This window comes from Anopheles ziemanni, chromosome X (assembly GCF_943734765.1).
Source record: "Anopheles ziemanni chromosome X, idAnoZiCoDA_A2_x.2, whole genome shotgun sequence".
NCBI classification, from domain to species: Eukaryota; Metazoa; Arthropoda; class Insecta; order Diptera; family Culicidae; genus Anopheles; species Anopheles ziemanni.
Genome location: NC_080707.1, coordinates 11,870,222 through 11,897,211, shown reverse-complemented (window position 1 = coordinate 11,897,211; position 26,990 = coordinate 11,870,222). Strand labels below are relative to the sequence as shown.

Genomic DNA, 26,990 nt, shown 5'->3' with positions numbered 1-26,990 from the left:
AACCGGCGAAAGTACATCATCAAATCCAAGGTTCAAACCATAGCCGCCTAGTGTAGTAGCCTTTGGTAGCCGCTTGGTAGTAGATCGACGGTCGTCGACTGCCACTACACCGATGAGAGTTTGTGCCTCACGTACCTATTCAGCACGGCTCACCTTATCTTTAGTACGCATCAACATAGGGTGATGACCATGTACGTCCAATCAGGAAATAAAATGTAGTTCACTTCCGGAAGGTAGTCGGAATCAAACCGGACAAGTGCTTTAGTGTTTCCCTTAAAGACGTTAGAAAGAAATGTTCAGTCGAAAGAGGGGCTGCCTGTGTAACACTCAAACGTTACCTTCAACAAGTCTTTCCCTCATATTGGATCATCAACCGTGCAACACTATGGTGCGATTTCCTTGCAAATAGTTTTGTTTGTTTTGGTTTTTTTGTTTTGGGAAGGACTGTCCGCTGACATTCAATCCATCCCAGTGACACCTGGGACGCTGCATAGCGGTCAATCAATGTTATTCGTGACATTTCCGCCACTTCAAGCTTGATGATCCATCATAGTCGATGTTCCGTAGCAATGCAGGGGAAATAATGATGCAAAATTTACACAAAATTGCTCGCATCTACCGGCTACATGGCTTTGTATGCCTGGGGCATTTTTCTACAGTCCATGGCATTCCGTTAAGAGTATTTACCAAAGTGTATCAGGAGCTTATTACTCTTAACTAATTTCACAAATTTAATAGAGTATTTTTATGAATCACGCACAGGTATCTTAGTACTACGTGTGAGTTTATGGAGACAAGTTAAAAAGTGGATGATAACCAAGTGCATTACATTGGGTATTTAGAAACTGTTATCCGGTGATACACTATGCACATGATAAGAAGCACCTACAAATCGTATGGATTAGAGCACTTTAGTACAGCAACAAATAATTGTATTAAACGCCAGATAAACAGCTGAATGACTAAAGCGTGACTAAACTTAGTATTATAAATTTATTCGGCTTATAAAATTGCAATAAGCTCAAACGACAAGTAGTTTAAACATTTAAAACAAAGAGGTACTAGCTTTGCAAGGTGTGCGTGTCACTTATACACCAGCGCCTTTCGGAAGTGCTTAGTGTCTCCTTTTTTATTGCAAATGAAATAATCACAACGAAAACATCCAATCCGTGAATGCCGGCGACTGTAAACAGTATCTGGATAGCTACAGTGATTCGCAACAACGTCGGTCCTGGTAATAAACAACGCATGTTCCCTAATTGGATCCAGTCGCGAGGGTGTTTGGTGATAAGAGGCCTCCTGTGATGTTCTTATCGCTTTAATGGCCGGCTACAATTTGGGCGAAACTGAACCAGTTGTGATTTTGGTGTATATACTTCCACAGCGAAACGACAATGGGCGCACGAACTGCGCGTTGCTGTCTATCTGTTATCAATTATTTAATTATCTAGCAGATCTGGAAGCTAATATCAACGTATGATCTTGTTAATAAAATTTCTCCGCGAAAGTTACTGATACCGATATCGGCACACTGTTGATAAGGATCCTGATAACGCAATCTTTAATTGTATTAATTTATTAGTATTGATTATAACTAATTTGTTGAAAATATTAACTTCTTTATTTATCAATTTTCAAACTAGGAGTTATACTTATATCTAGCACGAACTAATGAGGTATACTTAAAAATTAATTATTTCAATTGGGTACTAAAAGGGTAATACTTGGAATGTCAAAAGGCAACCTATTGTCATCAAACGAAAATAATCCAAAGCACAATGTTACAAACACTAACGGGCGGACGACGCAGATTGAACTGCTTTACGAATGGAAAATTTCTCCTCCCTTATTAAGGACGGAAAAGGACGTTTCTGCTCATTTTTCAATGTCCAAATGCAGCCCAGTTCACGATGATGGACTGAGAATCGAGATTGGGAACAGTTAAAAACTGGGACAGGCGAAAACTTGCGTTTTATTTTAATTTCGAGAAAGCATGAAAGCTTTGGCTTTACGCCTAAAGGTATGCATTTCGGTCTAATCACCAGTGAAAGGCTTGATTTCGGAGAAAACCGCTAAAGCTGCAGCTTGGGCAATTCATCTTCTGGAGTTAATAGGCGGGTGTTTGCGGTCGGCAGGGGTTACCTAAGTTCTGAGAATAATTTTTGCACAAAACACCTCCGAAGTACAAGCGACCTGTGTATACGAAGAGTGATCGAAGAAATGACGTGTCTCGTGGGGGAAAATTACCGATGGTGACGTGATCACGGTTGGATTGACGGTTAACACGTTGCTCGCCTGTTCAGCGATAGCACCGCGCGCTACTATCTTAGTTAACCCGCTAGATTCCTCCCGTTGCCCGGCTCCATCAGGCAGCGGTCGGTGGGTATTCCTGCGCATCGAGGCAACTCATCGCTCATGTTCCCAACATCGTCAGCTGTCAATCAGTACAAGTGGCGTACCAGCCGAGCTGGTTGGCCGCCTCGAATCAACTCCTCGACTGTACCTAGCCTCTGATACTAGCAATGCCGAACCAGTCTCTTATAAAAGCCCCTCCAGGAGCCGTTGTCTGCGGAAGCGGATAGACGTTCCAGCGTTTGCGATTTATAGCTTTGAGAAATCCGGAAGGCAAAACTCGATTGGCAAATGAGGTTGCCGGTTGCAACGACCCTGCTGCTGCTCCTGCTGGCCATCGGTGTAACCGAGGGCGCTCCGGGAGCACTGCCCCTCGTCACCGAGCCCGAGGGCGAGGTTCGGGACGCCCGATGGACGGTACGGCCTCTGAACGCCAACTGTCCGCAACCAAACTGCGTATCGTGGGACGACCTCAACACACTCTGGGCCTCGCCGGATGCAACGCTGTTCGTGCGTTGCCGGCCCGCTCCGACCGGCTACTGGATGATGGAGGTAAAAGCCTGCCCACCGGGAACGCTGTTCCAGTTCTCCAGGCAGACCTGCGTCGCCAACGTCAACTGGTCCCCGTGCTGATTTAGTCGCACCTGGCTGCAGAGATCAGTGCTAGCGGTAGTGGTAGTGGTAGTGGTAGTGGTAGTGGTAGTGGTAGTCAACTCTTTGAAATCAATAGTAGACCATCAATAAAACCGACCACGGTAAAAACGATGTTATCTTTCATTGCAACGTGCCGAAGGTGACGAGTTCAGTAACGGTCAACAGCGTCCGTTCCGAGCTCTGGCTTGTCGACAAAGGGGGAACCAATTGACACTTCACCTAGCCCTTACTAGATCGCTTTTCGGACTATGGAAGCCACAGTGGCGCACCGAAACACATCGTGGAGCTGATGGTTGAGAAGCTCCGTGAGTGTTTGTGGCTTCGATTGAGGAATGACAAGTTTGATCGTTGAGTTTCAGCTTGAGCTCACGGTATGAGCTCGGTTTTATTTCCTTCAGGTAAATTGCATCTACCTCCAGGTGCGGATATTGGGGGGGGGGACACTAAACACTACGCTCGATTTCGTACGTGTTGAGCGGTGTATGCAAAAACACTACGTTAGTCCACTACGGGTCCGGTCGGCTGAGCGGTGCGCAGACCGGCTCCCACGACCAGTCGTCCCAGTCGACGCACTCGAGCTGCATCGGGTGGAACGCCTGGTCCTGGCAGGTGCGCAAGGTGGCGGGCTCGTTCAGCCGCGTACACTCCCAGTAGCGCGTCGGGTCAAAGTTGTGGCGCCAGTAGCCCTGATCGACCTCTTCCTTCGTCTTGCAGCCCGGCTCGCCGTTGGTGTTGTCCCGCACGCAGCGAGCAGCCATCGAGACGCCCAGTGCGGCGACAACCAGCAGCAACGTAAACAGTGACACTAAGGGATTGCGGAAAAATAAAATACAGCTTGATCAGACTCACTGCACAACTCGAACAACGTCTCACACGGCTACCAAATCGCGCACAATATCACAAAAGCACAGGAAGGTCGGGCACACCATCGCCGCAATGGGGTGTGATCGCCAGGACTCGCTCCTCTCGGGACACTTACCTTTCATCCTTGAAGCTGTAGCAGAATGTCGTGAGGCGAACCGGATTCGAGACAATTTTTATACTTTCCCCGACCCGGTGGCGCCATAGTGCTCTACCCTCCGTTATCGCGGTGGTTGTGTCGCAGCCTTCGATACGATCGAACCCTGATATCGAACCTCTTGCATGAGACCTTGGGAGGCCAAAATGGTTGTCCGATGCAATTAACTTAAGTAGCAGAGTTTGTTCGAGAAATATTCCATGAAAGGCGGTGCTACCACACTTCCCCCTCGGTTCGGCCACACATTCTGGTCGCGCAGGAATCCGATGTTGGGTAATTGTTTACTGAAAAACGTCATGCCTCGCGTGATGTAAACAAAGTCGGCAACTCATTCCCGAACTTCTTGCGAGAGCGACGAAGAGGGTATTTTGTCTTGCAAAATAAAAACAAATCATCATGACTCATATGGCATTGCTCTACAGATGTTATATGACATCGGGAGATAGGTCCTCTTGTTACCAAAGAGTCATATTCTGTCGAAAGTGAGTCGTACAGGGTGAGATTTTCGTGTTCGTGACTTTTCCAATAAGGGACTCTTCCAATTAGTGACTTTTCCAACTTTTCTTCTTATGTAAATCTTATGTTTATCAGAAATGGTCAAAATTTGGGAGTACTTAACATCTCGTACCATATTGTCTCATACCAGAATGTAAAACTCCTACCCTGTGATTAGTAATAGCGGTTTTCTCTTCTCATTCTAGCCATCCAACTGTCTCGTGATCATTAAGAGGCAGTCGCACGTTATTTGCCCCTTTGTTGGACGACCATACCCGGTACCGGCTCAGGGTATTGGCGCATTCGGTATGTGATTCGGAGGTGGCTGGTGTTTTTCGGAGGTACTAAGACTAACTCCACTTTTGTTTTTGCCCCCTTTTAGCCATCATCGCCATCTGCCTGACGGTCGCAGCTACGGCCGGAGCGACCGGCTGGTATCTCGTCTGGCGCCACCCGGAGCGTCGCCGCTGGCTCTACTCGACGGTGCTCTGCAGAAGACGCACCATGGATGACTTCCCCAGCACGGTCTACTCACGCGTAAGCAGCAAAAACGTAAACCCCTTTACCTTAGGAGATTCACAATTTCGGTTTCACTGCTCCAACAGGTGAATAACAGTGAAGTGTCCAGCCTGCTGCTGAACGCCACCGTTTCGGAGAGCGACGACGACATGCTGATATGAGCCGCGCACGTCGGCGACACCGAACGCATCCGGTCGGCGGCGTTCGAACATCTATCCAGCATCGGTGGTCTGTATTGTTGCTTACTGTTTGTACGATAGAGAAGTTCCTTACGACGAGCAAATGATACCAAGGAAGCGCGACTTTGCGAAGGAGAGTGTGCTATCATCGCGATACTATAGTGAGTCTAGTCGAGTGAGAGGTAGTGGTGTAGCGGCGCAACCAGACCGTGCCATCGGCCGGTCACAGGTAACACAGGTTAGCGGCTATGATGGAGGCTAGGATTGGTACTCCTTACTTATTATTCCCCCCCCCCCCCCCCCCCCCCCCCCCACCCAGATGTCAATGCTGTGAGGTACTGTGATTGCGTAGAAAGCAAAGCCTGGCGTGTAGCTAGTAAGAATGCATCAACAGTTTATGGATGTATAGTATGTATGTAAAAAAAAAACTATAATAGCACACACACACACACACCTATAGATGAAACAGTGTACGTCCTAGGGATACTAGGCGTGAATAAAGATAGTTTCCTTTCATTTGACAAGCAACCACTTTGGAGCGTATCCACATCCAATCCAATTGGATTCTTCCCTTTGTGTGCGTGCGTGGGTAAGGGTACGGGGTCAAGGGAACAGGAACACAGGAAAGCACATCTATCGATACTGTCCCCCAAACCTATAAAGATATCGTCGGGATCGTCGTCGGGCGCGTTTTGTGATTGCTTATCGGCGGCGGCGAGATTAAAATGGCCACGGTATCCCTCATGGTCACATTTGTCCTGGATGGATCTGTGTGTGTGTGTGTGTCTTCAGGGAGGCGGATTTCGATCTTATGTACCCGCTAAGGGGTCCACTGCCGGACAGTTCCGTGCTGGATGTTTGACTGCGCGCACATTAGCCATAGTCGGTGGTAATTTTATTTTTCAGTTACAGTTGAAGCCAACCAAGATGACGATGGGTTGGCACAGTTTGTTGGTGGTGTTTTGCGGAACGGTGGTCTGCGTTGTGGCCGCCGCAGGGAGTGGTCGTGTGTGGCCGGTGAGCTGCGTGGAGCCGAGCTGCGCGACCGAGCTCGATCGGGTGACGCTGTGGCCGTTTGAGGATCCGAACTTCTTCCTGCAGTGCAGCAGCGCTTCCGGTGGCGGGGCGCCGTGGGAGCTGGTGCGGCAGCCGTGCCAGGGTCGCCGGTTGTTCCACTTCACCCGACAAGCTTGCACCGTGCCGGTGCAGTGGGAAGCGACGTGCCCGGAGCAGGGCGGCGGATCTGCCGGTCCCCTCGAGCCGTGTCCGGAGGTGAGCTGCGAAACGGTGGCCGATCTGGGTCGGCTCTGGCCGGATGTGGACCCGTCCCGGTTCCACCAGTGCATCCCGCAGGCAGCCGGAGGCATCCTGCCGGTCGCCCAAACGTGCCCCGAAGGGACGCTGTTCAGCGTGCGCTACCAAGCCTGCATTACGGTCCTTCGCTGGACGGAGGAGTGCTCCTTCGACGGCGGCGAGCTAACACCCGGCCCGACCGGGGGCGACACCACCGTCACCGTGCCAATCACGCCGACCACCACCCCCCTGCCGCCGACGACGACCGAGAGCGGCGGATGGACGCTCTGCCAGGTGCCGATCTGCGAGCGCGAAGATCCGGTGCTCTATCCACACTCCGACTGGGCGTTCTTCTGGCAGTGCGTACCGCAGCCGACCGGATTCTGGGAGCCTCAGATGCGACCGTGTGGTGCCGGCACCGTCTTCCACTTCGCGCTGCAGATGTGTGTGTTTCCCGCCGATTGGGTCAACTTCTGCCCGGCATGAAGCCGTGTTTCGCACGTGGCGCACGTTCACCGATGTCATTTCACTACAGTTCGAGCTGCTTGGTCTGTTGTTCAATTCCCCCACCTTTCAACCTGCCGTAAATTCTGAACATCCTGATAACAGTATCGTTTCATTTTTCTTTCTTCTGCTGTTGATAAAAGAAAAGAAAATACATAGCCCGAAAAACAAGATAGTGGAGGAGATTACGAAGGAGAGAAAACAAGCCGCCACTTTAGGTCCACTCCGCCCCAGAAGTAGCGGTGGGGGAGTGGGGCTATTTCCGGTAGACGGAAGATAGCAAATACGCAGTACTATAAAGTTAAGAGGAGATCGAAGAAGAATTTGATGCGCGTGTGCTTTTCCAACCGATGTGCAATAAACGTGCGCTTCAGATGCAACCATGAACCGGGCTACACAAACGAACCGCCCTGGTTTCCTTTCTTCAATCAACATGTGGGCACGATTTCGGAGGAGTATATGTCGTGATCTGCACAACTTTACGGACTAAGCTACAAGAAGAAGGCAAAACATTGCTAGAGAAAGAAAAGAACCAACTCGTCACAACTGTAAAACTCGGGACCTTCAGGAATTTACGTTCAATCCGTCAAAGTACGACATCTCTTAAATTTGTAACCATGAAATACATATCCGTTATTTGTTTTAATCCCAGAAACACTTTCCTGTAGTTTTGTTTCCTGTTGATGTGAAAAACTGTTAAAGCACCAAATAATTTGAAACGGTAGTCCTCCACTGAATAAAATATGATAAATTGAAATTTAATTTAACTCCTTTTAACCTCACGTTGCGAAATTATTGAGGGTATTATGATTGGGAGCGCGGAAACGATAAACTTCTCGACACTTTACCCATACAAAAGGTAAACAACACTTTGAAAAAAGCGAAAAAATGGCTGGGCGTCTCGACGATCCAAAACGACGCCACCTGCGTGTCGAGACGATGCGCGGATACGAAACGACGCGCGTCGTTATCGTCGAGCAGTTTCAAGCACCTCCTGGTCGATGGATCTCTATAGACCGTATGTGTCCGAAGCATATGTGGGTTCTATGGATCTTGGTATTTACCAAGAACATGATAATTCAGGATGCACTTTTCATATCAACGTTGTGTTTAGACAATTCACTTTGATTTATTTAGCCATTTAGCCATAGTATAAAACACACCAATAACTCGATCGTTTTGAAAATTGATTAAAAATCAAAGTGCTCGAAACTTGTTAAAAACTATATATTTATATACCTTGAAATACTTCTATAAATACCCAGGTTGCTATTCGAGCAAATATGCGGAAACTTTCGAGCAATAACGCGGAACTGGATCATAATACCCTCATATGATCCATTTCCTTTTTTTGTTTCATACTTCATACAACATCCGTTACTGAATTGAATTCATATTTGAACGTACCGGTAACATATTTTTAAAAAAATCGTTTGAAATGACTGTTGTCTTGTACGCGATACACCTGTGACAGCAAATCATGATGCAGATTGAAACAATTGAACGCTACCAATGGAAGTTTCACATTTTTCTATTTTTGTTCTCTTATTATGATGAATGAATGCCTGAAATACATAGTTTTTTTTTTAATTTGTTAATTTTCTTTTCATTCAAATACAATTAGTGACGCGTTTTTCATAATCGAAGCTTATTTAACTTAAAGTTTATTGTTCAGGGCCCATTTTCCTTGAATTAAGCATATGATGCAATGCATTCGATGCACTTCGGTTTCCTGCACGGGCTTTAGCCATGTTCTGCATCATTTGCGTGCAAGTTGCATGCTTCCAGTTGCATGATTTGAACATGACAAGCTGTTCGAGGCTTAGGAGCACGAACCGATGTTGAACAGAGCGCAATAGGAGGACGGTGAGATAAAAGTCGGAAAAACAGGGAGCGGAGAGAGACTGTGGAAAATGTACCAGAGAGCGCGCTTATCCCGATGGACGTCGACGTGTTGAAGAGCGTTGTGGCTGAGAGCGCGCGCATACGAGACGCGCGATGTTGCGATTGTTCACAAGCTTAAGGTCCCCTCAGTCGCAAGCTTAGGGTCTATTCGTGTGGTTGTTGTGCGCGCGCTAGTTGTAGGTTTTTCGTATGGTGGTACCTGTCTACCTGAACCTGACCTCTTCGGTGTTTGGTGTTTCGTACGTTAGAGCATCCGAGAATCCCGTTTAATTTGTCGCTCAGGTTGGGTTGAGCTTGAACGACAAATAGAACAGGCGTTAGACCTCTGCAACAGCTGCAACTGGTGCTGCAGTGTGCATCCCGTAGTGAGGTTAAAAAACATTAGCGGCAATCAACCCTAAGTCGCCTCTTGCAGCTGTTGTAAAGCTCCAGAGTTTCCAGCTTTGCCTCGGGAATGCTTCAATCAGTTTCGACTCAATCAACTGCGTGCGTTTAACGAGCGTTTCCGTGGGGACTTTCCGCTAAGCACGGTTATTTTCTAGTGCAGCGAAACCCGGCAGCAACTTCCGGCGACGGCAAGCCGAGGCCCAAGACAAGCGGCGGGCAGCAACTTTCACTGCATGGACGATTAATCTCCTATCGTGACAGATTTCAACTTCCTCGTTTCGCTGCCCGGTCGACGTCGGGTGGCAAATAATTCGTTAAAATATTTTTATATTTTTAATTTGTATTTCAAATCCTCCCCCCATTCCCGTTACTTCCCGCCCAACGTCCAACAGCAGTGGTGGTGGTGGTGGTGGTTGTGTCAAGTCAAACGGAAGGATAGCGGATAGCGAACAAGAAATCGGTGAACAGTGAAGAACGCAAAAATAGAAAACGCACTCGGCGACACGCAACTCGCGGCGCAGATCGGATAACCGGGACGAAAAACAGGAGCGGAACGACCTGCGGTGGACCTCACAGGAGCGGCAGTGAACCGTGTACAGCCGTGCGAGAATGATGGCCGAAACCGTGGTGACGGTGGAGACACCGAATCGCAATGCAACCCCGGCCGCCCCGGCCGACGCCCAGGGCAAGTCGGAGTCTAATCTCAACTGGCTGAAGCTGAACACGCAGTACTTCCTCACGATTCCGGGCATACTGAAAATCGTCCAGGTGGTAAGTCTCTCGCTCCCTCCGCTGCGCCGCTGATAACCGTTTGCGAAATGAAGCTGTCCGATTTTTACCCGCACCTACCAGCGACGCTCCACCCGGGGTGACACCCGGCTCGCTGTGCTCTAAGTCCGTGGATCGAGGCTGGACAGATTAGATTAGATAAAATTCCCCAAAAGCGGAGGGGAATATTCGGGAAGTCACCATCGGTACGAGGTGGTCGCGCTTTAGGTGTGGGCGTCGTGCAACCGACCGGCCCTGGAATGTACGGGGCCTGTTGGTTTTACACCTCACCGATAATGGTGGGCTCGGTGGGTGAGGCTCCTCTTAGACGTTTACCTTGGACTTTCGAGCGAATGGCACCCGAAGCCTGGCCCGCTGGAGTTGTACACCACCAGCTGTGTACGGTGTACGGTGGCTGCAGCTGCATCTAATTGTGCTACATAGTTAGTACCATTGGCAGGCCTGTCGCTAAGTTCCCCTCGGCCAGCCTGTAGGTAGGTGGTCGCCACCAAAGAGATGTTTACCACGAGCTTCAACTACCTACCACCTTGCGTGTGTGTATGTATGCCTGTACGGCTGTGGAATAATTACGCAAATCGTGGCGAGTTACACGCTGGTTCCTAACGGAGGCATTTTGCGAGACACCTGATTCTGCCAAATCTCGAGCATGGGTGGCTTAAGTTGAACCATTGAACGCCCACAGTTTTCAAACGAGCAAACAAGGCTATAAATTCATTTGAGTGATTCTAACACCCTGAGAAAATGTTCCAATATGTCTAGGTTCCAGATACATTCGTATCTGAATAAGAGAAACCCGAATTGGAACACTATGTCTATCTGTTGTTAATTCTATGTACGTTGACTTTAAAGCTAAGTTCACGTTATCCAGAATCGAATGTTTTTGTAATTCAGAGTCTATCCAAACGTTTGTTACGGACAAGTTAGACCCTTATGATAATCTAGCACAGGATAGGACTGGGTCTCTTTTGGATAAAGCCTCTGGCACGGCAGGCAGATGGTCACACTATGGCCGGTCAGCTTTCTATGGTCATTAAATCCATAACCTGGTCGGATCGTATATTGAACTGGTCCCACGGCATGCATGCTAGCTCACTCTCTCTCTCTCTCTATATCTTCCTCTCCATCGTTTAATGGAGGTTTCTTCCCGCGCCAACAAAATCCCCATGCTGTAAGCCAGTCAAGCTCCATTCGGTACAGATTTTAATTGTGTTTTTGTGGAACCAATGGCGTTCTCTTCTGGAATCAAACTTGTCTTAGCGTAAACCGGTGGCTTTTCGACTAAATGTTTCTTGCAGACGAAATAAAGTGGAACGCAAGAGATTTTGTTGATGTTCGTCAACAACTTTGTTTGCTGCAGAGCGAACGTTTTCCAGAGCCGAATGTAACTTGAAACTGAACGTTGAATCGCAAAACATCTTTCCCTTCCGTTCGTGCCTGTTTTTGGGCATTTTTGTTTTGATTTCGATCTTCGCTCGCGGGAGATTCCTCGCACTCCATGGCAAGACGCGCGTGTGGGTTTCTTTCTCTGCTCCTTTAGCTCTGTATCGTGCCCCATTTACCTCGCCCCGTCCAATGTAGCGTGCCTTGATCTTCCTACTGGCTGATCTGCGTGTCTTCAAACCTCCCCCGAGATGCAAGGGAACGCAGAATTTGAGTAACTCAAACGTCGTTTCACCTTCTCAAACTATCGCAGCTTAAGGAACTTAGCATTTAACGCTTTGTCTAAATAAGAGGTCAGCTCCATTTTGCGATGCAAGCGCCGGAACGTAGCGCTTAAGCCAGATCGTTTAGCGCCTATATGACTCCGACGCGAACTGTGTAGGAACATGTGGGAGACGTTTCAATAGCACACTGTTGGAGCACACCTCCTCCAGGCGAGACCTGGTTTGGGGTGACCATAGATACTCTTGGTGGAGGAAACTTCGAGAATAATAGCAGCTAATTCCTAAACGAACTGTCAGTTCGTATTTCAGTTTACATCTTCAGTATTTAAGAAAGATTTAACAAGCGATCAGGAATTCGAGTACCTCAATCTAATGTAGTTGATGATCTATAACGTTGGTTTTGATCACTTCAATAACTTATATCCCATGTATCTAAAACAAGACTTGAGATTAATGTTATGAAAATACTATTATCAGGTTAGTAACAGGTTGACGCAAAGACATAAGACACTATGGATTTGTGCCACCGACCGACTAGAGATGGTCGCTTGGTTTATCGTACCTGAGCCTTCTCTTTTCTGGGTCAAAGCCCTCCAGAAGCCAACGTCCAACAGTCGTTTCCATTCCGGTGAGGCACATAAACTTCTTTCCGGTGCCTCAACAGGTGTTCGCCACGACCCACGACTGCGTGCAGTCAAGAACCCGTTCCAACGAGTGCTGTAATCGCTGCGGCGGCTTGTCGAACCCTTGGAATGTAACCCGTCCAGGTCGGTCCAGGAAGGTACGGGTGGATGGGGGCCAACTTATAAGTTCCACACAATGGCGTTCCACGTCCGATCACCCTTTTTTTCCCCGATTTCCCGCAGTCGGGCCGGGTGCATGTGTCAAAGCGAGATAAGCGCACCATTGCCACTTCGTGCTGCTTGTGTTGTCCTATCCGAATGCCGGCCTCCGTTGCTGCCCGGTTGCCTTCGTCTCGTCGTGTCATCGGTATTTTCTGTAATGGTATCCGATCCTCTCGGAGACGTCGCGACCCAATTTCGTGGCTAATTCTTTCGCTCCCTTCTATGATCCTTGTCGAACCACACAGAATGCGCCGGTGAGCTGGTAAATGTTTCTTTTCTCTTCAGTACTGTTGTTTACCAACAGAAACCTTCTTCATTTATCATGTCATGAAGAACATATCGTTTATACATTTTAACATTTTAACATTTTTGTTTTAATTAGTTGAGATCAATTCGAAAGTTTTCCTTCCTTAACCATGTTGAATTGAATATGTTGTTCGATCTAAATTAAATTTGATACTTGTTTAGTGTCCTACTTATTACAATTCACTTAAAATATTCTTCGGTTTGTTTATGAATGTTTGCTATGCAGTGGCTAGCGAGAGTTGATTGATATTAATAAGTTTCAGTTTGGATCTGATTCATTCTCTATTTGCTACATTTTGTGTTCTCTTTCTATGGTTTTGGGACGCGCGTAGGGAGCAATTATGCTGCTTGTGTAAACAACTTGTTCTTTCTAGAGTGACCACCAATACAATGTTTGCTAAATTCGTTTTTAATATTTCTTTTTTGGCTTGAACACCCTTTAGATGCTAAGTAGTATTTTGTATACTGTAAACAGTGCCTTCTTTCCTATGTTAATGTTTATGTTGGAGAATAGGAGGAGACCTTGTGCATCAAACCTTTTTTCTTTCATTTTAGAGCTAATCTAATGGCATTCTATTCTATCATTGCTTTATAATTACAGTTTTGGGTTCTTTTTCATCATCTGGCCCTTTTCTGGAAACGTGTGCCGACTCCTGTCTTAGGCTATCGAAGCTCGAAATAAGCAGTTTTTTCTTTCACTATCACTAAGCTCTTAAACGAACTTTCTTTGACTTGCTTTATCTATTTTGTTGGTCTCTGCCAAAATGTACCCAGTGAAAGTTCTGAAGCTGGACATTTTACATTTAAAATGCCTTGGCTTTAAACGACTATTTTACTATGAGTATGTATTCTTACTATGACAAGAATACATCTTTCGTTTCGGTATTTGTTTGTCAAGTATAACAAATTGTTATTTGTGAATGTTTTGAAATGAAAGTAACTTTCCTGTTGGGCAAAATATGTATCTTTACAAACTAATATCACACTTAGTTGTGTGGGTGTGTGTGCGTGTGTATGTGTGCAAGAACACTAGTGTAAAAGAAAGCAAGAATGGCCACCGTGCCCTGGTTTTGTTGTCTAGGGAACGGGCCGGATACGATCGTAGCCAATGGAAAACAAAACATCAAAAACCTGTTTTAGTTCCACCTCGCCTCCTCTGCCTCAGGTACTCCGGGTGTTGCTTTCTTCTTTCCCTTCTACGACCTGCGTGTGTGTATGTGTGTGCTTTTTTTTCGTCTTACCACTTCTTACTTTCTTCCTTGAGACGATCATGCCTCAAACGCATGGCCCAAGTCTGCTGCGGGAAGAAATTATGCTACGCCCTGCTGCACACACCAAGCCGACCCTACACACCCGGTGCACTCCAACCCTTCCCTGGTATGCACAGCTACTTGCCTTCTTGACCCGTTTCGAGGAGGCTCCAGCGCGCAGCGGTTTTGCTTATCAGCTTTCCTGCCCAAGCGAGCAAATGCACCTCGTGGGACACTTCGTACACGACAATTAGGGACGTAGAAAGCGAAGGAAAGGTTCGGCGTGCGTGAGGTGTTTTCTTTATGGAAATTGTGAAGCGTCGTAACGCACCAGGTGGCATTAATTTCTATTCCGACAAAATAAAAAAAACAGGACAACGTGTCGAGGTTGAATTTCCCAAGCAAATCAGAATCAATTTATCCAAATCGCTCATGTTCAAATACCAAATTCAGTAATTTTACAGAACAAACAGTAAAAGCTCATAAGAAGTTAAAAAGAATAAAATAAAATAATGAATTATAAACATCAAAATAATACCAAACAAAATGGGTAACAAAAATCGGTAATGGACAAGGATTCCTAAACAAGATAAAGTACATGTTAAAGAACAAAATAATAATAGTGAAAATAATCTACTTTATTGGGATATAAATTGTTTAAAGTAGAACGTTGTCATGAACAATTTCTTTTATATCTCCAAGTTTAAATTTAGAAAATGGAAAAAGCATCTAATGTAGTCTGATTTGTCTTAAAATGTATCTGCTTTGCGATGAAGCGTTTTAACTTAAAACACCCTCAATTTTATACTTTAAAAAATCTGTTACTGAAGTTTAAAAACCAATTCTTTCTAGTTCGTACATGTTACAGCAATTCGTCGAACGGATTATATTCAACGTTGCTGGTATTAGAAAGACGTTCTTCAAGAATAAGGCTAGTCAAACTTACTGAAGATAAAGTTAACAGTTGAAATTACCATGTTTAAATGCGTTACCCGTGTGAAACGGTGGCGAGCTTTTTTGAAAAACATTACCCTTCGGTGTACGAACAGACACATTACACCAAAACAATGGTTATCGAGAATGGGGACGTGTCAAATTAATTTTACTTTCATCAAACCTGCTGCCAACTCTAATGATGGCTCCACCCCACAATGCCCTCCCCCCCCCCCCCCTGCCTTCCTCCCTCCTTCACCCTCTTTATCACCAGCTACAGCTGAGCCGCTTCACGGCCATTTCACCGGCGTCCGCTCTTTGGGTTAATTTGTTTCGGTTTTTATTTTTATCTTTGTTCCAAGAAGTCCCGCATATGAAAAGGAGTTTGAACAATGAAGAAAGCGGGCAACGGTCCACGGTTGACTCCCGGAGAAAATCCAAACCCCCCTACCCGGAGGGGCCACGCAAGGGCTGTCGCCACGCAAGCGAACCGAAGCGTTACACTTGCGAGCCAGCGCGACAAACTAAGGAAGAAAAACTTTCTCTTCCCACCTAAAACTTATGGCGGCGCTGAGCCTCTGTAGCCATCGTGTCAGATGTGGAATACTGGAGGTGTGAACCCTACATAGTAATTTCTCTGCCTTGAGTATGATAGGTACACAAGACACGGTTGAGGAAAATCGGGTTAAAAGAATCAAACGGGTGTGTAACTAGAAGCGCAGGTTACATGCGTCAATTGGAGGAGAATGTTTACATCCAACTTCTTCAGCATCTCAACGCTCTAAAGAGTGTTTCACCTCTAGGGATGGAAACGTTTGCTAGCAGTCAGAGACTAAGAGTTACTTATTTGATTTCTCTAGAGCTCTAGTCCAGACATTGAATGGAGAACTTGATAATAGTCATGCTTCGCTTCGATTGCGATACTGATACTGAGGTCACATGCCTTAGCGTAACAAATTACTCATATGGGAATTTGCTAGGTTTGCTTTGGCGATTTGGACGCATTTTTAATCAACGAGTGAGTGTACTGAAATCTCCACAGAATGGCACATTTTTTTCGCCAACCCGATACCGACTCGGAGATACGGTTATCGATACCAGCTGATAGCGGGCACTCCCAACAGCCCGCTGTCTGATAGTCAGCATTTTTAAAGAGAGCTTGCAGCTGCGCTGGCCGAGAGTTTCAGTCGTATGATATTTTCTCCTTTTATTTTATTTGACGTCCTAATCGTTTGTAGGCATCAGCGAAAAACAAAGGCGTCTCCCATCTGGGACGGTGTTCTAATCTATGTCTATATCAAATAGTCAAAGATTGGCAACTTTTTGATTATCGCTTGTAGCATTCCATAAGAACTAAAAACAATAACCAAAGTCATAATCGCATAGGAATATCCGGGACTTATAAGAACAAAGAGGAACGTATAAGCAGAAAAAGAAAACCCACCTTCTCACGGGCAACGTGCATCGGAAAATTAGTCATCCGTCGGTTATGTAACGCTGGTAACCACCGGAATGACGTATCCAAAGTACACACTGTGCTCTCTTGTCGCTCAAAAGCAGCTGCATGTAGAGCACGAACACTAACAAAACACCATGAAGTGTTACATACTGTTTAAAAATCTCACTTAGCAACATTACAGTATTCAGGAGCGACTCCATCGAATTGCTAGAATGCAAATCACAAATTTGGTTATTGTATGAGTCATTTTATGTCTTAGTCGCCTCAGCCTAAGAGTCAAGAATCTGGGTCTCAGAGTGTACAATCATGGTGTTTTTTTAAGTTCCTATACAGTTTGGTATCAATTGCAGAGTCATAGCTGATATTGCACAAGAGTTCGATTATTTGGTATACCGTCATATTCGATGTGATTATTAATGGGTTTACTCAACGGAAATTTAGATGAGTACCATAGAGAATTATAGAATTATACAATTACTTACAAATTCTGAGAACCTCTTATAAGTGGAGAAGTACTCCTCCGCTTACATACATCGTAAGGAAGCAAACCAACCCAAAGAACCATACTCGTCGCACGGAAGTTCTCCAAATGTTGTCATGTCTTATCGTCAACAGTTAGTGTCGGGAATCAAAAGTTCTCCCATAGGTTAGTGAAACACCTATCGCCGGAGGAATTAGGACAGCAATAGTGGGCGTAGCATGTACCTTGACAAACCCTTTGGCCAGCGGTTGAACATTGATCGATAGCCACGCGGTAAACAGCTAGCTGCGAGGGTGATGAAGTCTGGCAAATAGCGGATGGGGGGACGTACCGACAGCACCGCTTGCTAAAGCGCCCTTATCACACCTGTGGAACCGCGAGCGTCCGGTTCGATTATGCAACTGTGAGGTGACAAACGGTGAGACACGGCAAATATGACGGATAACCAAAATGCCGAACCGAACGCATCGTTGTCTCTTCCTGTGTGCCTTTTTGGGTAGCGATTGTGGACAACCATCCGTGAGGTGTGCTTTGCCTGCTAATAACATCTGAATCATGCCCATCTTGGATGTTTTATCGTGTTGAGCTTCCAGGTCATTTTCGTACCGAAATGTCTACACACATTGTCACATTTATACAAGGTCTAGTCATGACTACCAGGCTTAACTGGTTCAATTGATTGGCGGTGAAAATCGAGTCTCACAAGCAAAGGGGATATATTCACCAAAACTTTACACGGCGTTTGTGGTGATTTGGATAACTACTTTACTGCTGCCAGTTTTGTCTCTATCAGATAAGCTGATCAGCCTACTTCGGCGACGGTAGAATGCGCAATCGATTGATTCGTCAGCGTATCCCACGAACGGAGCTGGTTTCGCTGCGTTTCCAAACAAATTGAGAGGGCGTCGAAGATGTATTCACCGTTCGCATCTTCTTTTATGGCGGTGCTCGCGGTCGCTGGTCGGATACTGTGTTTTTATTTGTTCGTAGGCTGCACTGCACCCGGTGACGCCATCGGTTCCAGCTACTTTTCGGTCTCGATTTACTGGAAACGACGCCGCGAGTAGCGCGTTTTATAGCCGAGTAGTATGTGTCAAGCTCGCGACGGTCGGCTGACTTCATCTATTTCGATTTCGATTTCTGCTGGGTGAGGCGTGCCCCGAGCTGATGTTGGAGCTAACCGTATACATTTCCATTCAGCGGTTCTAAGAACGATACCCGGTATCCAAGCGTAGTGAGAGAGTACACGCTCAATTGACTTCTGGTGACACTGGGGCGAATTCCAACTGGTGTAAGCGAATTTACTCTGTGGTCCGCAAACCACGAATGGCACGCAGCAAGCTGGGGCATGCTGCGATATAATAAACAATCACAAACCAGCAGAGGTTGAGGACTGAGTAGGAATGAATGAGTGAACCGACGCTTACTATTGAATTGATAGATTTAAATCCTCACGGGCAGTTTTTGTAACACCTTTTTTCGCTTGACTCCTTATCAGGGATTCGAATCCCAAAAGAGTGAACGAGTAAGTAAAAGACTTGTTAGTCTCCACAGAGTTCTGAACCTCGAGGAGGGATTCCAATCGGAAGAAGGGTATGGAATCCTAAGAGTAAGCAAAGCTGAAACTTAAACCCGTACAAAGAATCGAATGCCAATTAAGGTTTTGGGATCCGTGTTCTGGATTCCAATCTCAACAATGAATTTGATTCCTATGAGACTAAGTACTAGAGTAAATACTCTAGAAAAAAAGCTCTCAAAAGAGATCACGTCAAACCAGGCTTGAGTTGCATTCTAAAATATACAATGGTTTGATCTCCGAGCGTTCTATTGCTAATTGATGTTAAGAGCCTGATTGGTCATGTCCTGTTTCTTGATTCTCTGTATATCTTTGCGTATAATGCCGATTATGCTAAAACACCACTTCTTCTCATCGACAGGTTTTCGGTATCATCTGCATGGCCTGCGCCGCACCAGCCCTCGTCGGCGGCACACACTTCTTCCTGTTCGTCGTGATAGTTTCCTTCATTATCACCCTGCTTTGGACGTTCGTGTATCTGCTCGGGATCCGCGAGGTGCTGAACCTACCCATCAACTGGATACTGACGGTAAGAACGGCGCTAGCTTATGCTACCCAGCAATCATTCACACACCATTCGCTTGTTTCTTTCTATGTTGCAGGAGTTGATCAACACCGCCATCTTCGCGCTGCTCTACTTCGTCGCCTTCATTGTGCAGCTGGCGTCCTGGTCAAACTTGTACTATACGAGCTTCCGAGGTGCTAACATTGCCGCCGGTGTAAGTAGTCTGTGCAATCAGCAATCTTCACAAGTGGCCCCTTTCAATCAATGACCGATCCCCTCTTACCACTTTTAGGTGTTTGGACTGTTCAACTTCCTCGTCTACCTGGCCGGTACCTACTTCCTGTACGTTGAGCACCGATCGGCGGGTGTCTAACGGCACGCGCTGGAAAGGCAAACGTTATGGGCTGGTGCCATCTCTAAATCCCTACGACAACAGTTGTACGATACGTTTAAACCTACTTCAACCATTGATGGTGTAGATCACATACCATTCGTTTTTTTTTTCTCGCCAAACCTCCGGATTGTCGGGAAATCAATTCAACAAAATGCAACGTGCAGCTGGTAACAAGACCACCGATTGGCACAGAAAACGGCTAGGTTTAGCTTCCGTACGTCACCAAACCGCTCGTTTAAACATTAAGTAAAAAGTTCATAATATGCTAACACGCAACCACAAGGTTCTGTTCGGAAGGAGGGCAGCAAAGTACGTGCGATTAATGCTATCAATGACTCCGGTGGATGATGCATAGTGTGTAGCCAAAAGGTCAGCCACGACAACGGTCTACAAGTAGAACTAGATTCAGTAAACAATAGACAAGTCAAACGACCAAGCGAACGGAGGAACTGTAAAAGAAATATCATAGATTATTTAAACTATTATAAATGTATTATTATTTTATGTTTGCTTGTTTTTGGAATAAGTTTCATTTTCGCCTGCTAGAAATGTTTCTCCCTTGGGCTCCGGTAGGTTTGTTGATATTTTCACTTTGCTAAATTACTACAGAAGTCATAAACAAAATAAACCCAAGAAAATTCATCTATAGCTCAACATGTTCAAAGTCATGACGAGCAGATCCGATCTTACTATCGTGAAGATATAAGAAACGATGTGTCGTTATAACTTTGAACACAACGAAAGGATTTATTTTCTTTTTTTTTCGATTTTGAGAGACTAGTTCAGAAATCGTGTACTATTTGACTATTTTGGCTCTTCTGATTACAACAATGATTCGAGTTGCCGATGTAGAAACTTAAATTTGATTCACACTTAACTTTCATAAACTGTTAAAGACATGTTATGTTGCATTCAAGCACTCAAGACATAACCGACGTCATTCATGTACAAATGCTGTAGAACAGTCTTCATAAAACTATTTGTAATCGTAATGGGACGCTCAAGAAGGTTGATTCCAATGTACGTTCAACAAATTGGGCCCTCTTATTTTCCTCAACATTCAGTCTAACTTTTAGTTTCTGTTGATTGTTTTTGTTATGAATACATTAAGCAGGAATGTTTAACCCCGGAACGAAGAGCACAAAGTCTGTCAACTGACTCACATTGACCCAAATTATTTGAAACACCCTAGAAAGACAGTCTATACGAGCGCAACAAGTTGTAATGCAGTTCATATGAGTGAAATCAATCATTGAATAAATCGCAACATACACAGATGTTTGTTTAAAAAGAGCTCAAGTTTTGATTTTAGGTGAATATTCAACTTCAAGGATAAAACAATCAGTCTAGGAAGAGTCGGAGCCCCTGGTGGAATTGTAATGCAATCGACTAACGTCAAGGAAAAACGTGTTTTGTGAACCAATAAAAAAACAACAAAACAGAACAAACAAACCTATATGCATGCAATCAATTGTAATTCAAAACGAAAATATGAATAGTTAAATAGCGTCCTTATTTAAGAATCATTCGGAAGATGTTAGTTTAGAGGCAAAATTTTTAGGGGGAATAGTTGTAACTTCTACCCATTCTTCAGTTCGTCAAATTAAGTTTACCAAGTTTCGTAAATGGCTTCAATTGTGGCTTACTCATTATACATTGAAAGATCCAACTGCGATGAAGGGAAAATTCTGTTGTTGCTATAATATATGCAATTGTGATTCGTCTTTCATCTATAACCGGAATTTGTTTAAGTCAACAGGACTATTTAAAAGCTAATGCAATTTTTCGACACCCAATTCAAAAATCACTTACCGTCGTTTTTACCTTTTACCTAGGATAGTTTCTAAAGTATTGGTGAACAATTCGTAATGCAGTTGCATGGTGGAAGAACGTTATTAATTTCCATCATGTACGGTACCAGCAGTTACACACGCGCACCTTTCAGGCCGGAATTCGATGCTGATGTGGGTTCGATTAAATAATACTTTTCCATACAGCTGGCAATCGTACCATAGTGTGTCAACACACTAACTTATTTATATTTATTCATATCGAACTCGGTAGTACTTTTTTCTAACAGCACAACGCACCACAACACAAAACCTTTTATCTTTATCTAATGTTACCTTTAGATATTTTCATTTCAGGGGTAAGATTTTACGTGCATTTGGTGTTTGTGCTTCGCTACAATTGGTAATCTGATGTACTGATTGATGATAAGCGAATCGCTGATAGCACCACTTTCCCCCCCACGCTAAAGTAAGCAACGGTAGAAATCGATCTTATTTGTACCCGGAGTCGGTGACGGAACTCCGTGTTGGCCAACCAAACACATCGTAATTGCACCGGAAACCGGCAAAGGGTTTGTTGTTCTTCATTTTCAGTTTACTGTGCGCGCGCACACAGAAGATAATTTTTCGAAAAATTCCATCGTGCCATCCCGCTCCCCGGGAAGGTTTTGACAGATCAGGCGTTCAGTTGCGCTCCAGAGAGCGACCGTAGTAGTTGTGAAAGTAGTGTGTTGTTGTTAAAAAGAACGTGTAATCGAAAGCTGCATCGCAGTTCGACGATGACGCAAATATTTGCTCAACTTCCCGCTGGCCAGCCGGGTACGCTGACGGCGGACAAGCCGCACCAGCCCGTCAACGATGAGCACCTGGTGGACGTTCCGGTGATTGGCAGTGCACCGGCGACTGGTGGCGGTTTACGTGCCGCCTGCGCCGGATTGCTTACGGGCAACAGGGCGGAAATGCGGAACCGTCTTCGAGTGCTCCAGCTGGTAAATATACCGTGAGGGAATTGGTTGGTTGGAGTGACGTTAACCTTTTGCCTTTGTCCCGTAGCTGCTCACCATTGGAGCGCTGGCCACGATCCGGCCGCAGTACAACGAGCGGTGGCAGTGGGCAACCCTGGTGGTGTTGGTGCACACGTTCGTCTTTTCGTTCGTGCTGCTGTGGGACAAGCGTTGCGCCGGCACCATCGTCCGCAAACTGCTGCCACTGTACGACTGGCGTGCCCTGGACCTCCGCTACACGTCCACCGTCTCAGTGGTGCTGTACGTCCTCTTCTACGGACTGGTGTCTGCGGACAAGGGCTACTATGGCACAGTCACCTGCAACTGGATATCGGCCATTCTTTCCCTGCTGACCGCCCTGGCCTACGGTTGCGAGAGCTGGCTGCAATTGCGCAACGACTACGACGGGCGTCCATCAGCCAACAATTAACCCAATGTTAACAAAATAGAACTCTCGCTCACTAGCGCCATCTAGGGGCCAAGGACGTGTGTACCCCTTGCATGCAGCATATTGCAAGCAACCGAGGTGTTTGCCTTAGCTCAACGCCACCTGTCTCGGGAAGTTGATGCCTTTTACATTACCCCTACCGTAGTGAGTGTTTGTTTGAATTAGAAAGGTGACGGTTTATTTCGCTAACCAAATATTGGATTACTAATAAATGATGCAAACTAATCACGTTATTCCAGCATTGGAAGCCACTGGCGAAATTTTATTCCTAGTCCTGATTTTGCCTGCATTGCGCAGTTTAGATACATATGAAGCAACATACTTCATACTAATACATCCTTTGGAAAAATTGAGCAGAGAAAATGATATGACACGAAATGTGAATGAAGTCGTGTAAAATTTCGATACCATATTTTGAGGTATAATAGTTGAAATAGAGATACTGTAATCGAGACAGCAGCCTTCAAGTACCTCATTATAGACTGGAGGCAATATAAAACAACTTCAATAGGCTGGAACGCACAAGTACAAACACTAAATTACTGCATAGTTCATTGTATTTCATACCATCTAAACAAAATCAAGCCAATCTTTCATATCTTTCATATTTGAAATACATCATTAAAAATTCATTGCAACAAAATGAAGTTTTCGTTGATGTGGAAAACAAATTCAATTAAACTAAACTAAACTAAAAAACTTAAAGAATGTCAAAACTCTACTAATAAAGCTACTTGAAAAATCATTAACGCGACAGTTTACAAATGTTGGCTTAAGTTTGCCAAGTCTAATTTAAATTTTGGTTTTCATATTTTCTTGTAATATCTCGATGAATAAAGTTCTCGATGAATAAAGTTAGTTCAGAAAGCATTAACGGGTTCTTAGAAAATGTTCACTTAAGTTACCAAGTGTGATTTTGAATGTTGTTTTAATAATTTGTGATAATATCCTTCTTCTCCTTGTCTGTCCTGCTCCGACGATCATGACGATAATTTCTGATAAAGAGTGTTAGAGAAACGAACTATGAAAAATGGTGGTATAATTCAAGAACGGGCTGCGGAAAAATAACGATTGTCGCTTCAGTGGTCTCTGTTACTTCCCCTTTCCCTTACATTAGTGAAAACAGTAATAGTGTTTTTAAAAGTGTAAAAGCGTAAAGCAAGATTCTAAAATGTTTTGTCCGGAAAAGTTCTCTCTAAAAAATAACAAAACATCGATTGGTTCTGTAGTAAAAGAAGAAAGCATTGGCACAAAAGAGTTAACCAAGGGTTGTGTAAGGGATGTAAAGGAGAGGAAAACCGTAGCCAACGAGAAAAAAACATCAAGCACGATGAGAGGAACGTAAATGGCTCTCCAATTTCCGGAAAGATTCCAAAGCACGCTGGAAATCAAGGTGGAGCCATTCAATTGTGCTGGGAAGAGGAGTGAACAACCTGTTGTGACGCGGGAAGAGGAAATGGCGCCCGGTTTCGTGCGGGGAGGGTGTGTGTGTGTGTGTGTGTGAGCGATAAGGGTGGCGAGGGTGGAACGACGGCGCAATTTTGCTGTTTGGCCGAGTATGAATTTATTATGCGATTTTGATTTAAATATCTGCACGGCATAATAACTAGCCTGGCGCAAGGTTCGAAATTGTCGCCTTCGCGAGGCCATTCGACGTGCCGCCCTGCTTTGTGTATTGATACCCACCCTTTTCCACCCTTCCACAAGGGGGAACCTGCTATCGATTTATTGCTAATAAACTCCCCTCGGGTGCATGGCAAGGGGGGAAAATTGATATGAAAATGTAAGGTGTAGAGCGAACAAAACAAAAAAGGAAAAAAGCAGGGGGAAAACAGGAAAAAATACGAACGAGATTCAGATTATTTCAATAACATCGGCAGGAGGGATTGGTAGGGAGGGGGGGGGGGGGGGAGGATACTGGGTTGCTACAAAGTGACCGGGAATTTTGGGTGGCTGGTGAAAATCGAAGAATGAAATGGGTTGAGCCGGGGTGGGGAGGAAAATTGGGTACGATTGGCGCCCGTTAGAATGGCGAACAGAACACACATCTGCATGCCTGGTGCGTGTGTGTGTGTGTGTGGGGGTTGGTGAATCGGTTTCACCGGGGTGTTCAAAATTGGCGTTGCGTGACGTGCGTAGCATCGAATGGGGTAAAACACTGGCTGACGGGGGAGGTCGGAAGGGGCGAAGGGTGGGCAAGAAAACAAGAACGGTTGACATGGAAATTTCAATTAAATTCCATCGCCAACGCATCGCCACCCCTTTCTTGGTGCGCCCGGGTTTCCCTGGCCCTGGGGTTTTTGGGAAATGCGGGCTTAAAAAGCTAACCCCAGGCCGATAGCCTAGTTTTTCCTCCGCTGTGAGCTGCTTTGGTGCACTTAAAATCGATGAATGGTGGACAACAATGTCCTATTGCGCCTCGATTCATCGCTAGTTTCGCTATAAATTGCAGGCAATGGGCGTTTTGTTTGTTTCGCGTTGAGAGTCGCAACTAAACACCGACATCCATTAAATCATTTACATATTATCGTTGATTTGGAAATTGTTCAATACCGTGATAAAGTTGAGGAATTCAGTTCAACGTAGTGTGCAAAATTTTCACTAAAAAGGATTTCCGTTTTATATGAAACTTTGAAAGTTGTAAAAATTCATAAACTAGACCAAGTTCTTTTAAGTATATTACACAACACTAGGTAATCGGTTATCGTAACTACATTAACATTGAGTAAGAACTTAAACTGGCTAATAAGACGAAAAATATATTACGTTATTGCAAAAAAATCGACAAGTAAATGTAAATACTTACGTAAAAATAAATACGCTTGTCGTGTTCACTTTCAAAAACAAAAAAGAATAAGCTGCTTCCGGTATCGCTTGTTGCGTAAAGTGCCCGCTAGAAGCAAACGTTACCAGTTTGCATCGTCTACTTTGATGAGATTGTTTGCGCCGCGCGAATGATCGACTATGGGCATAACCCTGCTAATAAGCAGGCATACATGTAATCTCTTACACATAAATCAGGATAACGATGGCTGCAAATGCATCAGAATGTCCCGTCGGGCCTGAATAAGGATTACCAGCATTAAAGCCGGCACTAAATACCGGATAATCCTGTAATATCGTATCACACTTTCCACTGGTAATCCTTTTTTTTTGCTCGTACACTTGCTCTCTTCAATTCGCTTTCTATTAGTACACAAATAAGCACCCATAGCAAGTCCTGAAGATTCCCAATTCTCACTGACGTATGTTGAAAATGGAATAAATTAAAAGAAGACGGTTTATGCCGTACGTTGTGATACGGGTTTTGTATTGTTTGTAATAAACAAAACCTTGTTGGCTGAGTCTGAATCTCTTCTTAATACAAATTGAACCAAAGAGCATATGAAGAAGAAGCTAAAAATGGTATGTACCACTTAAGCTTTTCTTAAAATCATAAGCAATATCTAAAATACAAATTTTAGACTTTTCTGAACGACTAGTTCCGAGAACAAAATTAACCTCCCCTATAATGCTATTTAGGTCTAAGGTCATTTTAAACTGCGGTCATTTTGACCGCTCTTTTTAACTTCGCTCTTTTTAAAGCTCATTTTCAAATCTGTAAACGTTTGCTGTTTTATATATTGGTTTACTATTTTATGGCTTTTTTTTTACTTTTTTGATGCTCCTCTTCATCATTCCGCTAGCTAGGTGTTAAGCAGAAAATTAATTAAGTTTTTCTCATCTTTCAGCTTTGCAAAAATATCATAAAAACCACACGTTCAATAAAACGTATAAAGCGAGCGATTTTTGCACTGGTTATCCTTAGTGAAATAGTCAGTAAAATTACGTAAGAACTAGAGTGGTGTCATTCCGATTCAGATTCACGAATCTGAATAACTCTTTGATTCGGTTCCGTGGTTAGTTAATCTGTTATTGACAGATTCCTGAATTCCAAACATTCCTTAATGTTAAAGGAACTGAAAAAAATGGGAAGAGAGACACTCTTTTTTGTGTTGGTCACTTGATCCACGCCAATGTAAGAATCATGAAGATTTGTAAAAGATTGTTACAAACAAATGCTAAGGTTTCGAAAGATTTATCAATATTTTTAAGATTCGTGACCCAAAATATTCATGAATCAATCTGAATGAATTTTCGGTGAAAGATGCATATGAATAAATCTCGCCTAAAGATTCATAAGGCACAACACCAACCCGAACCAGCCCGCCTCAATGGTGGCTATGTTTTGATCTTATTT

The 26,990-nt window shown here is 44.7% G+C and overlaps 4 protein-coding genes across 4 annotated transcripts; 3 read left to right on the top strand and 1 right to left on the bottom strand.

Moving 5' to 3' along the window:
• Positions 1-3,512: 3,512 nt before the first annotated feature.
• LOC131291071 (uncharacterized) lies at positions 3,513-3,992 on the bottom strand. Its single transcript, XM_058320260.1, has 2 exons — positions 3,986-3,992; positions 3,513-3,811 (listed from the first exon to the last, which is right to left on the bottom strand). Exons 1-2 carry the CDS (start codon positions 3,990-3,992, stop codon positions 3,513-3,515), a joined length of 306 nt encoding a protein of 101 aa, XP_058176243.1.
• A 2,152-nt stretch (positions 3,993-6,144) lies between these two features.
• LOC131291070 (uncharacterized) lies at positions 6,145-6,996 on the top strand. Its single transcript, XM_058320259.1, has one exon. It carries the CDS (start codon positions 6,145-6,147, stop codon positions 6,994-6,996), a length of 852 nt encoding a protein of 283 aa, XP_058176242.1.
• A 2,919-nt stretch (positions 6,997-9,915) lies between these two features.
• Positions 9,916-19,487, top strand: LOC131290939 (CKLF-like MARVEL transmembrane domain-containing protein 4). Its single transcript, XM_058320129.1, has 4 exons — positions 9,916-10,077; positions 18,971-19,138; positions 19,212-19,328; positions 19,407-19,487. Exons 1-4 carry the CDS (start codon positions 9,916-9,918, stop codon positions 19,485-19,487), a joined length of 528 nt encoding a protein of 175 aa, XP_058176112.1.
• A 2,562-nt stretch (positions 19,488-22,049) lies between these two features.
• On the top strand, positions 22,050-22,733 carry LOC131291255 (uncharacterized). The gene is made up of 2 exons (XM_058320443.1): positions 22,050-22,287; positions 22,352-22,733. The coding sequence occupies exons 1-2, from the start codon at positions 22,078-22,080 to the stop codon at positions 22,730-22,732; spliced, it is 591 nt and encodes a 196-aa protein (XP_058176426.1). The 5' UTR covers positions 22,050-22,077; the 3' UTR covers position 22,733.
• Positions 22,734-26,990: the final 4,257 nt, after the last annotated feature.